The sequence below is a fragment of the Chrysemys picta genome, chromosome 13 (assembly GCF_011386835.1).
Source record: "Chrysemys picta bellii isolate R12L10 chromosome 13, ASM1138683v2, whole genome shotgun sequence".
NCBI lineage: Eukaryota > Metazoa > Chordata > Testudines > Emydidae > Chrysemys > Chrysemys picta.
The window spans coordinates 53,597,504-53,610,130 of record NC_088803.1 but is presented as its reverse complement, the minus strand read 5'-3'; the positions used below and the strand labels follow the sequence as shown (position 1 = coordinate 53,610,130).

The following is a 12,627-nucleotide window of genomic DNA, read 5'->3' as shown; positions in this document are numbered from 1 at the left end:
GGCGTCGTTCCGGGGCCCCCTGGCCCTCGGGGGAAAGGGAGTGGGCTGGGGTTGGGCGCTCGGCGAGCGCTGCTGGGTGTTGGGGGTGCGGAGGGGGCGCTAGGGGTGGGTTGGAGCGAGTTTCCTGGGGGCGCACAGGGGTCACTGGGAGCTGGGTTTGCTGGGGGTGCACAGGGGTCACTGGGACTTGGAGGGGGTTTGTTGGGGGCGCACAGGGGTCACTGGGAGTTGAGGGGTTTCCTGGGGGTGCACAGGGTCACTGGGAGTTGGAGGGGGTTTGTTGGGGGCGCACAGGGGTCACTGGGAGTTGGAGGGGGTTTGTTGGGGGCGCACAGGGGTCACTGGGACTTGGAGGGGGTTTGTTGGGGGCGCACAGGGGTCACTGGGAGTTGAGGGGTTTCCTGGGGGTGCACAGGGTCACTGGGAGTTGGAGGGGGTTTGTTGGGGGCGCACAGGGGTCACTGGGAGTTGGAGGGGGTTTGTTGGGGGCGCACAGGGGTCACTGGGAGTTGGAGGGGGTTTGCTGAGGGTACACACACGGATCACTGGGAGTTGAGGGGTTTCCTGGGGGCGCACAGGGGTCACTGGGAGTTGGAGGGGGTTTGCTGGGGGCGCACAGAGGTCACTGGGAGTTGAAGGGTTTGCTGGGGGCGCACAGGAGTCACTGGGAGTTGGGTTTGTTGGGGGTGCACAGGGGTCACTGGGAATTGGAGGGGGTTTGTTGGGGGCGCACACGGGTCACTGGGAGTTGGAGGGGTTTTGCTGGGGGTGCACACGGGTCACTGGGAGTTGAGGGGTTTGCTAGGGGCACACGGGTCACTGGGAGTTGGAGGGGTTTTGTTGGGGGTGCACACGGGTCCCTGAGAGTTGGAGGGGTTTGGGGGTGCACACAGATCACTAGGGGGGTTGGGTGGTGTTATTTGAAGGTTGCGCACTACACTGTGGGGTTGGAGGTGCACACAGGTCAGTGGGGTGGATGGTGTTTGGGTTGGGGGGTACACAGCTCATTGGCGTGAGTTGCAGCGAGTTTGTTGGGGGTGTGCACAAGCTGTTGGGGGGTTGTTTGCACAGGTCCCCGGGACTGGATGATGGAGGAAGGTTGCTGGGGATGTGGGCACCGGGGGTTGGATGGGGTATGGTGGGTACCTGTGCTCAGGTCCCTGGGGTTGTTTGAGTGCACGGTCACAGGTCGTTGGGGGTTGGACGGGGCTGAGGGTGAGGTGGTTGCATGGGCTTGGCAGGAAGGGTTGGGGGTTGGGGAGGAAGGGTTTCATGGCGGGTGCCGTGTGGTGAGGGGGTTGCAGGGAAGGGGGGTGAGCGCTCTGGGAGGGGGTGCCCCCTGCACAGTAATGCACTGCGGGGGGGATTGCGGGGTACGGTTGTGGTTGCGGGGCGCATGGCGAGTGTCCTGTGCCGGTTGCGGGATTCCGGGGGCGGGTGTACCGCTCGGCCTAGGGGCGTGCAGATAGCGTGGTCCCGTTTGTGTCGGGGGGGGGGGGGGGAAGAGATTTTGCCGTTTTTTAAACTCCCCCTCTGCGTTCTGATTCCATCGCCCCCGGTTTCAAACCGAACCCGGCTGGTGGGGGCTGCTCCTCCCTCCCTGCTCCGTGTTCCCGGGAAGTTCTCATTAGCGTCTCTAATTAGCATTATTCCTGGAGAAAGGTTAAGGTTAGAGCGTCCTTCCCTTATCGGGAGAGCAGCCTCCCCCTTCCCCGGCCGAGCACAAAAGCACAGAAAGAAAGTGGGAGGAGGCAGATCAATGGGGGAAGCTACAGACCCATTAATTCACAGGGAACCTTTCTCCCTCTCTGAAACATCGATTTTCCCTTTCCCTGGTGCAGAGGGCACAAGAATAATATCACACTGCTGCACCTAGAAGGGGCGCTGGGCTCTAACATGTCGCTGTCTCTGCGCCTGATTTTCCTCCCATTTCTGGTGAGGGATTGTGCTGAAAATAGCTTTCTCCCTAGAGGTAAAGCCCTACTTATGGGTCAATCCCTGCTTCACGCTGAACCCCTGCCTGCCAGCGCTGGAGCTATTTACACACATGCTCAGACGGATTTGCCTTACTGATCTATTTATTTACATATATTTGGATCAGTATAAATGGAAAGAATGAAACTTCCTTCCTTGCAGAGTTCACATTTCACACTGCATAGATCTGAGACCTACCTGTGTGTGCAGACACTACATTGGAAAGAATGTTATAAACAACCTTTTAATGCTGTAGGCAGTTTGCTTATTTCCTGTATTTGGCTCATATTATACAATGGAAAAAGGATAGTAAATTTCACTTGTTCATAGTTGCTAGCCAGTTTCACTTCTACACTCTCAAGCATTAGGCCAATATTCCCTTGTTTTGGTGGGAAACTGGGGATAGGGGAAGGATTGTGGGAATCTGTTTTTGCCCTGTTTGCCACTGCCATGAAAATATATTGACCAAAATGTTCCTGTTGATTATATGTTGTGCAAAAATATGTTTTCACAGTACTTTCATTGTGGGTCTAGATTGGACTTGGCAATATCTCTTTACTACCCATATACTCAGAATATCACATTTTTGATATTTTTTTACTGTGTCCATGGAAGATTAAAGTACCCTTTCATTCTGAGGGATTGATGGGCTAGGAGACTTAATCATGTCCTTTCATATAAAATCAAATGCTAGTTTGATTTTGACCAAGGTCTGTTTCCATGAAGGTGGATTGAAGACTTGCACCTTCAACAGACTATTTAGAAATATATAATGTTAATAGTACCTGGCAGTAGTTGTAGTTACTTGGAAAATTCACACTTTCCCCCTCAGTATCCTGTACTAGCGGTTTTTCGACCTTTTTTCATTTGCGGACCCCTACAAATTTTCAAATGGAGATGCAGACCTCTTTGGAAATCTTAGACATAGTCTGCGGATCTCCAGGGGCCTGCGCACCACAGGTTGACAACTTCTGTCCTGTACTCCTTGTTCAGCACCTCCCAAATGAACAGCAAGAGCACCTGAAGATTTCACGCAACCCAGAGGGCAGAAATTCAGAATCTGTTGCAAGAATGCCTGCTTCTCCTTGCCTTGGGTAATGACATCTGGAATGTGCATGTGCTCTTTAGTAACACTCTCTTTTGGGTCTTTTTCCCCGAAGAAAAGAAAGAACTTAGGAAGGAGGGAAAACATAAGACAACAGAGCTCATGAATATTCCCTTTTCATGTAAAATATTCAGCCAGGTCTTGTCTCACCTGAGTTAGGGAACTAGTAAGAATGAATTCTGATTTTTTCATGTCCTACCAAGGGCTAAGTAGCTTCTTTCCCTTTGCCCCCTAGAAGAGAATGATCTTGTGTGATAGAGAATACAGTAAATCCTGTGAAATAAGAACTCTAGTCAACCTGTTAGGAAGGGCATTCGTCATATAGTGTTGGTTTGTAATGTACAGAAATAGGCACCAGATCTCATAGATTCCTAACTCGGAAACTGAATTGAATCAACAATACTTTAGCTTTCTTGGGCTCTGTGGTGCATTATTTGACTGCTACAATATCCAGTGCCTTTGACCTGAGGAGTTTTATCTTCCATTATTAAGCCTTTCTGTGGACTGAAGTGGTTAAGTTAGGGTCAGATGTGGTTCAGTGCCTTCTTGGCATGCTCAGAAGGCTGTGTTTAATGCTTGCTGACATGGAGATAAGGCTACCCTTTTGGTAGAGTATTCCCCAAGACTGATACTGCCTTCAAGGTGGCCAGCAGGAGGTGCCGTCCTTCAAGACAATATTCTGGTAGCATTCTCCCAAGTTGCTGCTGCTGATGTGTACAGGTAAAGCAGCTACAAAAGCAGGCCATCATACCTTCTAAAAAGGTAGCTGACTCTACTGTCAAACTAACACTGGCATATGGCGACTGTGCTCGTCACCTGTTTGATCGAGGTTGAGCAATTGATATTTCCCTTAAAGTAAACAATCACCACCCTAGATTTGGGTTTCTGGAGTCCACAGAAAGAACAGGCCAGGGTAGTGTGTCATGGCAAAAAAGTAGGGATATACTTCTAAATAAAACCAGATAACCTCAAAAAGAAAATAAGCAACACCGCATTAACAGTTCTCAGATCCTGTAAAATAAAGTGTGATATAGAGGGTGTAACTGGCTTCGGAGGCATTTGCAAACCAGTTCCAGAGAAACTGAGCCTACCTGTAAAATAAGCAGGTTACTGATATCGCCTGCATATATTTACAAGGCATGGTTATAAGAAAAGCTTTCCTACCCCGCTCAGTTTCAGCCTGTGGTGTGAAAGGTTGTTCTCTAAGAAGTTCTGCAGAGAAAAGGTTATTCATGAAGAAGGGAATCATTGTCTGGTGATTAAAGCACAAGATGGAGTTCTGTGATCTAGATTCTGTTCCTAGATCTGCCACCAACTCACTCTGAGGTCTTCAGCAAGTCACGGCAGCTGTTGGTGACTCAGTTTCTTCAGCTCTGAAATAGGAATACTATTGCTCTAATTCAAAGAGAAATGGTGGGGCTTAAAATTGACAAATGCTTATAAAGTGCTTGAAGATTCTTGAATGAAAGCTACTATAGATGTGCAAAGTATTATTAATATTGCACATGCATTTTCTATTGCTAACTAGAATACACATGTAGACCAAATCTGTCTATAGAGCAGATGTGAATATTGGACTGAAGATAAGGAGAGTCGTAGTGATGTTTTTCCAAGTCCCTTGCTGTGCCTGGAGTCCTTGTTCACATATTTGGGTGTGGCCCTGTGAATATACCCGACAGGCACTTGCTTCGCCTTTCAGAAAAGAAGCTGCACGCATATTTCATGACCCCTAATCATTCAATCCCATGAACACTAGAAATGAAGCAATAGAACTTTACTGCAGTGTGAGAAGCTCTCTCCTGAGAGCTGGAAAGGGGAGGGAGAAGGGAGTGGGAGGGAGGAAGGAAGGTTAGGTTAGGAAGGAGGGAGCGAGAGAGAAAGAAAAAGAGATTGTGCTAGCTGATTAGGGCAGCTGCTGTCGCTTTCATCTGTGTCATGACTGGCATGGTACGGGTGAAGAGAAGGCAAAGCTGGAGCCAGGCTGTGGTAATGGACTGTGTTCTTTTTATAATGAAAGTTTCATTTGAAGTTTGTTTACAGGAAAGAAGAAATTAGCAGAGAGAATTCTCCCGAGAATCCGGAGAGGAAAAGAATGAGCGGCCTGACTCGCAGGCTGAAAGGGAGTGGAAGGGCAGAGTATATTTACCGTATTGCTCTGAATTGTAGCTGGTGCTGCTGTTCAAAAATGTCACTTAAGCTGATGAGGATTCAATAAGCATCTCCACTGTGCAGTCACAGGATTGGTATTCAGAGCAAAATTAAGAGGGGATTTTTCCATCAGATATTTTGAACTTGCTTGTTTCATTAGTTTTGACACCATACTGTGTATTTGGGTGCACAAGCCTTCTTGGGCTGCAGCCAGAAAAATTATCCCTCTCATACAATCTGAAATGGAAGTTATTACTGGAGTCATAGCTGGGGAAAAAAGCTGTAGGGTATTGTTGGATGGGCCTCAAATCACTGGAATCTTCGCTGCCATAAGGAGGGCACTGCCAGGGGTCATTGCTGGCATTGATAGGGCATTGCAAGGAAGTCACAGAGCTCTGGGCCTTATTTGCTTTGACAGGATACTCTGATGAGGAAGTTTGCACGGGTGGCAGTTGGAGAAGTAGCTAGTAGTGACAGGATACTGCTAAGGGGCATCTTCAATTGCTAAAGCCAGGACTTGTGTTAACAAGGCAGCAAAGGAAGATGTTACATCTCACATCCATGACTCTGGGCTATGTTGCAGTTTAGAGAAAGAGTGGAAGAGCACCGAGGGCAGCATTGTTTGTGTGCTGCTGTAAGGAACGTCTCACGGGCCATTGTGTGGGGTTGTGATGGGGCACTGTTACGAGTTTGCTTTGGGTGATGTATTGATTGGACACTACCAAGAGGCAGTTCCCATTGCTGGCTTTCGGTGTGGTATTGATGGGGGACCGCCGTGCTGCAGGTCACAGTGGTAGATCTGCATGCTGCGGAAACGGGGCACTGCTGCCAGGAAGTTAATCCTGCAGGAGTCTTTACATGTAAACGCTCTTGTTCTCCCAGTTGGAGTCTTATGCAGCAGGTCCAGGTGCGGAGATAAGCATAGAATTGATGGAGGAGGATGCCTGCCTCTGCAAAGTTCCACCTCGACAGCATGCTCGTTTTGCTGATAGGTCATATTAGAGACATGCCCTGAGTCTTATTGGACTTCAGTCATTTACAGCTGGGTCAGTTTCTTGCTCGATATCTCTTGGGTAAACGAATGCTTTGGATAACAGGCCAATGTATTGTAGTGAGGGGATTTTATATGTAATCCAGTGTTTCCCAGTACAATGATAGGAAAGATGCTATATGTACCTGTGTGCATAAACATACATCTGTACATATGTACTGGAACCCAGGATCCCGTGGGTGCTGAGACAGGGCAGTCTCCTCTAGAATTTGCACCTTAAAGACATTTTCTTAAGCATGGGCCTGGCCATTTTCATTCAGCCCTGCAAGATGCACTCTGGGCCCAGGCCTTCTCTTGATGTGGAGGGGACTGGCCGGATGGGAAGCTGTGAGCAGCAGGAGACCTTGGCATTTAGTCTGTCTAATTAAGGTAAATTGTTCCAGGTTAAGCTTTGTAAGGATGCCCAAATACCACGGTGATGGGCACCCTATAAATGCTTGCAATTTCTATATATAAAACGTTAGCAGTGGAAGATCCCCTTCCAGTTCAGTCTGTGTGTAAGAGGAGGATATTTTTGGTATGTCCATACTGGAAAGAAAACCACAACAACAACCCACCACCATGGCAGCAGTTCTCAGAGCCTGAGTCTACAGATACTCAGTGTTAAAGGTAGCACAATAGACATTCCTGCTCTGTCTGGAGCCAGGCTCTGAAACCCAGGGAGGGGAGTGGGTCTCAGAGCCCAACCAGGAACATCTACACTGCTATTTTTAACGTTGTAGTGTGAGCCCTGCCTATCTGGGTCTGTAGACCCAGCTCTGACACTCACTGCCAGAGGGTGGGGGTTGTTCTGGTTTGTTTTTTTGCAGTGTCGACATACATTACCTATCATGAAACTAAGGGTACATCTACACTACAGCGGGGAGTCGATTTAAGATACGCAAATTCAGCTACGTGAATAGCGTAGCTGAATTCGACGTATTGCAGCCGACTTACCCCGTTGTGAGGACGGCGGCAAAATCGACTTCTGCCGCTTTTTGTCGGCGGCGCTTACTACCACCTCTGCTGGTGGAGTTAGAGCGCCGATTCGGGGATCGATTGTCGCGTCCCAACGGGACGCGATAAGTCAATCCCGGAGAGGTCGATTTCTACCCGCCGATTCAGGCGGGTAGTATAGACCAGACCTAAGGGTATCAGATTAAAACTTTTAGAGAATATTTAAAGTCATAGAACACATACACTGTTGAATAGGCATTATTAGTCCCCAGACGAATTTGTCAAAAATGATGTTATAACCATGAATTGGAAATGAAGACAGAGAGAGAAAAGTTGTATGGATCTTAGCCAAAATGCCGAGAAAAAGTGCTCTCTGTTTACCCCGTGTGTGTCCTGTTGAAACCAAGCTGCCATAGGTTTGTAAGCATGAGCATGCTTCTGCCTGGGTTCTCTCAGTGTATGCCCATGCTTGGTTGAAAGTTGTGTGCTGTAGCACTGGCCTGTGAGCATGAGTGTGCCTGTGTCGTTATAGTGCGAGAGTGCACATGTGGTTATACGGTGTAGTCTGCCTGTGTATGATTTTACAAGTGTTCAAGTTGAGGCTGTACAGAAGCTGTAAATTCCAGGAAACTCCCTCTGAGGCACAACTCAGTGAGGAGGGGGTTGGGGGAGGGAGCAGGCTAAACCCAGCAATTCCTGCCCTGAGTGAGCAGATGGCTCTTCGGGGACAAGGAAGGAAGAACGTTCAAATCTGTTCTTAGAGAAAAGTTTGTTCACAATTAAAAAAAAAAGTCTGCCGGAGGCAGAGCAGCTTTCCAAGGTGCAGGTGCTGGGTGGAGGGGCATTCACTTGGTGCAAGGAAGAGGAGTGGGGATTGGTGTTTTGTCCAGTGCTCAAACGCTGGAGGGAAATGGAGAGGCTACAAGCCTGTGAAAGGTTGTTTTAAATACAAGGCAATAGTAGCTAAAGCAGAAAGTGGCTCTGAGCATGTGTTCAGTGGCTCCAGCCCACAGCGTTGGATGGGGTCTCTGTCTTATTTTGGGAGGGAACAAGAGAAGAGGCAGATAGAGGAACCATTACAGCAAATGCGTTACACATCCCCATATTATCGGTGCTTCCTTCATAACGGTGTTGCTGTGGCCTCGGCTTGGAAGGCCCAGCTCCGAGGTTCCTTAGCTGCTCCTTTCATTCAGAATCTCACTGCTGCTTTTATAAGGATGATGATTTTGAAATCCAGTGGCTGACCTTTTTGGCTCTGGAAGCTATCCAAGGGCTGTCTCTTGAAGCACAGTAAAGGTTAGAAAGGAGGAAGAGAAAGAATGTCCTTTCAGTTGTGGGAGTGGGAGAGAGGAATTTAATCTATGCCATAGGAAAGGCAGTGGCATTGCTGAGTGAGGATGTCCATGACTTCAGAAATGGCTCGTTCCCCCCTCAGAGCTGGCAGTTTTCAGAGCAGCAGGACTAGTGAGTAGAGCATTATTTGTAATAAAAAAATGCAGGCCTCACTCTTGGCGCAAATTGCAAGGGTGCATTTCACTCTATCGTGGTGATGCATGTGGTTCATACATGCTTGTACTGGAGAGTGGAAGAACCTCCAGGTCACATCTTGGCTTACCCAACTCCATGGGTTTTTCTCTGCTGTTAGACATCCCTTCCTGTAGAGGACCCCAGAAAATGGGGGTTCTACAGATGTTTCTGGATTGTGCCTGGGCTCACTATCCCCCCCCCCCCCAGGTCCCATTTACATCACTTTCATGGTGTTACTGTGGCTTCTTTGGTATCTCTAGCCCCGGCCCTGCTGAAAAGTCCCAGGAATCTGCAGGCAGATCCAAGGGCCTGTGAAGCCCTTGAAGATCCTAGTTTCATGCTGAAAGCCAGGGGTTAAGCCGTTAGGCTGCAGGTTCTTCGACCCTGTCCACACTACAGGCATATCCCCTGTTGCTGTGTATGGGCATATCTCCATGGAAGTCAGAGCTGGACTGCAGATTTTCTCCAGTGGCTGATCTGGCCTGACCCTTCCTGCTCCGTTAGAGAAATGGTGGGGATATTGTTTGGGTGTGCGTTTTTTGTTTTTAAACACAACATTCAGTCTAGTACTTTTCAACAATTTTAACAAAGTCACACCCTGTCTGCGCCACTGGTACAGCTGTTTATCTGCCCTGGACACACTGCAGTGTCGATGGAGATTAAAGGGTAAACTCCAGGGCTCAGCCATCCGCTCCTACAGGATGCGAGCTCTTTCTAATTGTCCTCAATTACAGACGGTGCCATTCCTCAGGCACGTCTTCAAACAGGAAGCAGAGCACTGGTGCTCTCCGCAGGGGAAATGCTACCTAGCCCAGAGCATGCCGGGAAGGGCTATTTTCAGAGTCCCTGAATGCCAGGAGGTGAACACGTTTCTTTGGGGATGCAGGAGCTGCTGCACCCCCAAAGGGATGTGGTCAGGAGCTTCAAAACCAACGCGGATTTAACCCTTTCCTGTTCGCTTTTAGGATGAGACATCGGTGAGCAGCGAGGATTTTGATATGAATGACTCCACATGGATCTCGGCCGACCAGCATCTTAACTCCAGTTTGAGCCCCAGTCAGGACGAGAGCATGCGCAGCCCTCAGAATCTCCACAGCCAGGAGGATGGTGAGTGCCCCTGATGCCCATGGGGCAGGGGAAGGGAGGACTTGCACATCTTTAACTGCTCCATTTCGATCAGGTGTCCCACCTGGGGGCTGGATTTCATAGCAGCACGTGCACAGGGACTGCACTGGAGTCAGACCCCTCCTGTTGGTACCACCTGGAATGAGTGTACTTTCCATATCTCTGTGCTGCTGGTACCTGTCTGGTGATACTCTGTTGCAGGTGCTAGTTGTGATAAGGGCTCTGTGGTTTGGGGCATCGCAGTGTTGTTCTAAGTTTTTCATGAATCCAGATAATGAGATGAGAGACTCTTCCTGCGACAAGAGGCAACGGAGTCACCGTGACATGCACTGGACACACTTGTTCCTAGAGCTGAACTCATTGGCAGGGCTAGAATCAGAAGTTACATCACATACAAGATCTGAGCACTGATTTAATCTGCCACAGAGTGCTCACTCTAAGATGTAGGAGGTGCAGAGGGACGGACAAGGGAGCATGGTGAGACCCTGGGATATGGACTTCTCAGCCAGAAGCACTCAGCTGAGTTACACGTTTGGGAGTGGCTTTGATCCAAGAAGATGCTGGATACTCAGCAGTGAGAATGGGTTGCACAGGGGAGAAGTGGGGGTATCTGCCTGGGTAGTGCAGGTAATTAAGAAAGGTCAAAGTTGAGCAGCATGGAATGTGTGGGAGGAGGCAGGCTGGTAAGGAGGGGTGTTGTGCTAGCTCCATGAAACATGTTAGCTTTAAAAAAGTAAATAAGGGGTGGAAGTCTGAGTTCAGGTCAAAGTTCATCTCCATGGTATTAGAATGAGAGTCAAACTACTGACTCTGCTCAGTTCTCAAGTGGCTGAATCCCTCATTGTCTCCACAGGGCTCTGTGCAGAGGCAGTTTGAGAGCAGATAGGAAGTGGATGTATCTTGGGACAACTCAGATCAAGTTAGTGTTGCTTTAAGAGGAGGGACTGGAAAACCACCCTGTATTGCGGGAAAGAAAGGGCTTTTGTGCCAGCATATCTGCCTGGCGTGGGTTTTAGCCACTCATGGCCAGAGGCAGAGTGTTGGTACCCTGGTGCTTTCTCCACTTAAATACACTGGGGCAAGTTTGGTTTATGTTGCAAAGCTGCTGTTTTGAGAAACTGCTGTTTTTAAAGATAGCAGCGCCTGGCCAGTAGTCTTACCGCTGCCTGCGAGAGGATGTGAAACTTGCCTGCTCTGCAGGGTGACCCGGTGTCAGTGGTAGCAGACAGTCTAGCACTTCTCCTCTCCTTATGAGTACGTCGCCAAGCCCTGTACAGTCCAATTGCAGCACGGTAGGTGGAAGGACCCGTTGAGGTGAACACAGCTTGTTGTCACTTCCCAAGTGCCTCAGAAGAGATGCTTAGAAGGGCTTGGCTGCTTGGCATCAGGCTGTGCCATCATCTATTGCACTTAGCACTCTATTCTTCAGCACGTACTACCCGCCCCAGCTATGGTTCTAGGCTGGTATTTCTCTACATCCTCTGTACTTTGCAGCTCTGGTGACAGAGAACATTTCCCAGTCCGTGGTTTGTGATGCAGCACTGTCACTCATGAATGCTCTAGAATGAAATGCGTTGGATCCCTTTCCCCGACGCTGCAGGATGCAAAAGGACAATGCTTTAGGCAGGAGCTTAAGATTTCTTCACTGAGACTAAAGTTCTGGCTCCCCCCCTCCCCCACTTTGGAAATTGTGAGTATCATGGGAACAACACTTCTCTCTCCAAGGGCGAGTATCCTCTCTCAAGGACGCACACCCTGGAGGATGTATTTTTGTGGGGCTGTCATGGTGCAGGTGTCCGTATAGAGCAAGGGGAGGAAGGGCTGCAGTTCTTTGGCACAGAAGCAGCGGCGGCTCCAGGCACCAGCGCTCCAAGCACGTGCCTGGGGCAGCAAGCCACAGGGGGCGCCCTGCCGGTCCCTGCGAGGGCGGCAGTCAGGCAGCCTGCGGCGGCATGCCTGCGGGAGGTCCGCCGGTCCCGCGGATTTGGCAGCAATTCGGTGGCGGATACGCCGAAGCCGCGGGACCGGCGGACCTCCTGCAGGCATGCCGCCGAAGGCAGCCTGCCTGCCGTGCTTGGGGCGGCAAAAAAGCTAGAGCCGCCCCTGCACAGAAGGTTTATAATCACTCATTAAACGTTAAGTGTTCCATTTCAATCAGGCTCCACACCTATGGTTTCTGCCTAGAGAAACCCTCTCTTCTGTAAAAAGAAGAACAGGAGTACTTGTGGCACCTTAGAGACTAACAAATTTATTAGAGCATAAGCTTTCGTGGACTACAGCCCACTTCTTCGGATGCATACTCTCTTCTGTAGCTCCTTTCATTCGGTTCAGGGGCTGAGTTTAAACTGTACATGTGATTTCTTCTCCCCTGTTGAGTCTGTGCACGTGCCTCAGGGGCTCTCATATGGGTCGGGGGGGGAGAGGAATGGAATATATGGGAATAGCAGATCAGAGATGATAGAGCCCAAGAATAAGCATGCTGGCTGTGGAGGACACTTTAATTGAAACCAGATGATTGGGGTCTCCATTAGACTGGCCGATACTATGGAATTTTATAGGACTGACTAAGTTAGGGATGATTCCGTATTTCCAGTGAATACCAATGGCCCATGTCACATGCTGGACTGAGTTCTAGGATGTGGACTGGTGCCACTGGGATGGAAGGCCTTGGCCAGTCCAGTTGCCAGCAACATCAAGGACGGAAGCAGCCAGAGGGTGTGATGGGAAGGGCTGAGAGGGGAGGAATGGAATGATGCTTCAG

General features: G+C 49.4%; 1 protein-coding gene across 5 annotated transcripts in view; it reads left to right on the top strand.

Annotated features, from left to right (window-relative positions):
- Window positions 1-12,627, top strand: part of NOL4L (nucleolar protein 4 like) — a 94,725-nt gene that overhangs the window by 55,145 nt on the left and 26,953 nt on the right. For 4 of the 5 annotated variants that reach the window (XM_005304871.5, XM_042842589.2, XM_065566342.1 and 1 more), the window contains one exon: window positions 9,707-9,848. In XM_005304871.5, the coding sequence (XP_005304928.1) occupies window positions 9,707-9,848 (142 nt within the window). Of the gene's footprint in view, window positions 1-4,914; window positions 5,066-9,706; window positions 9,849-12,627 lie in introns of those variants that run through there. The other variant, XM_024108898.3, reaches the window with a different exon arrangement.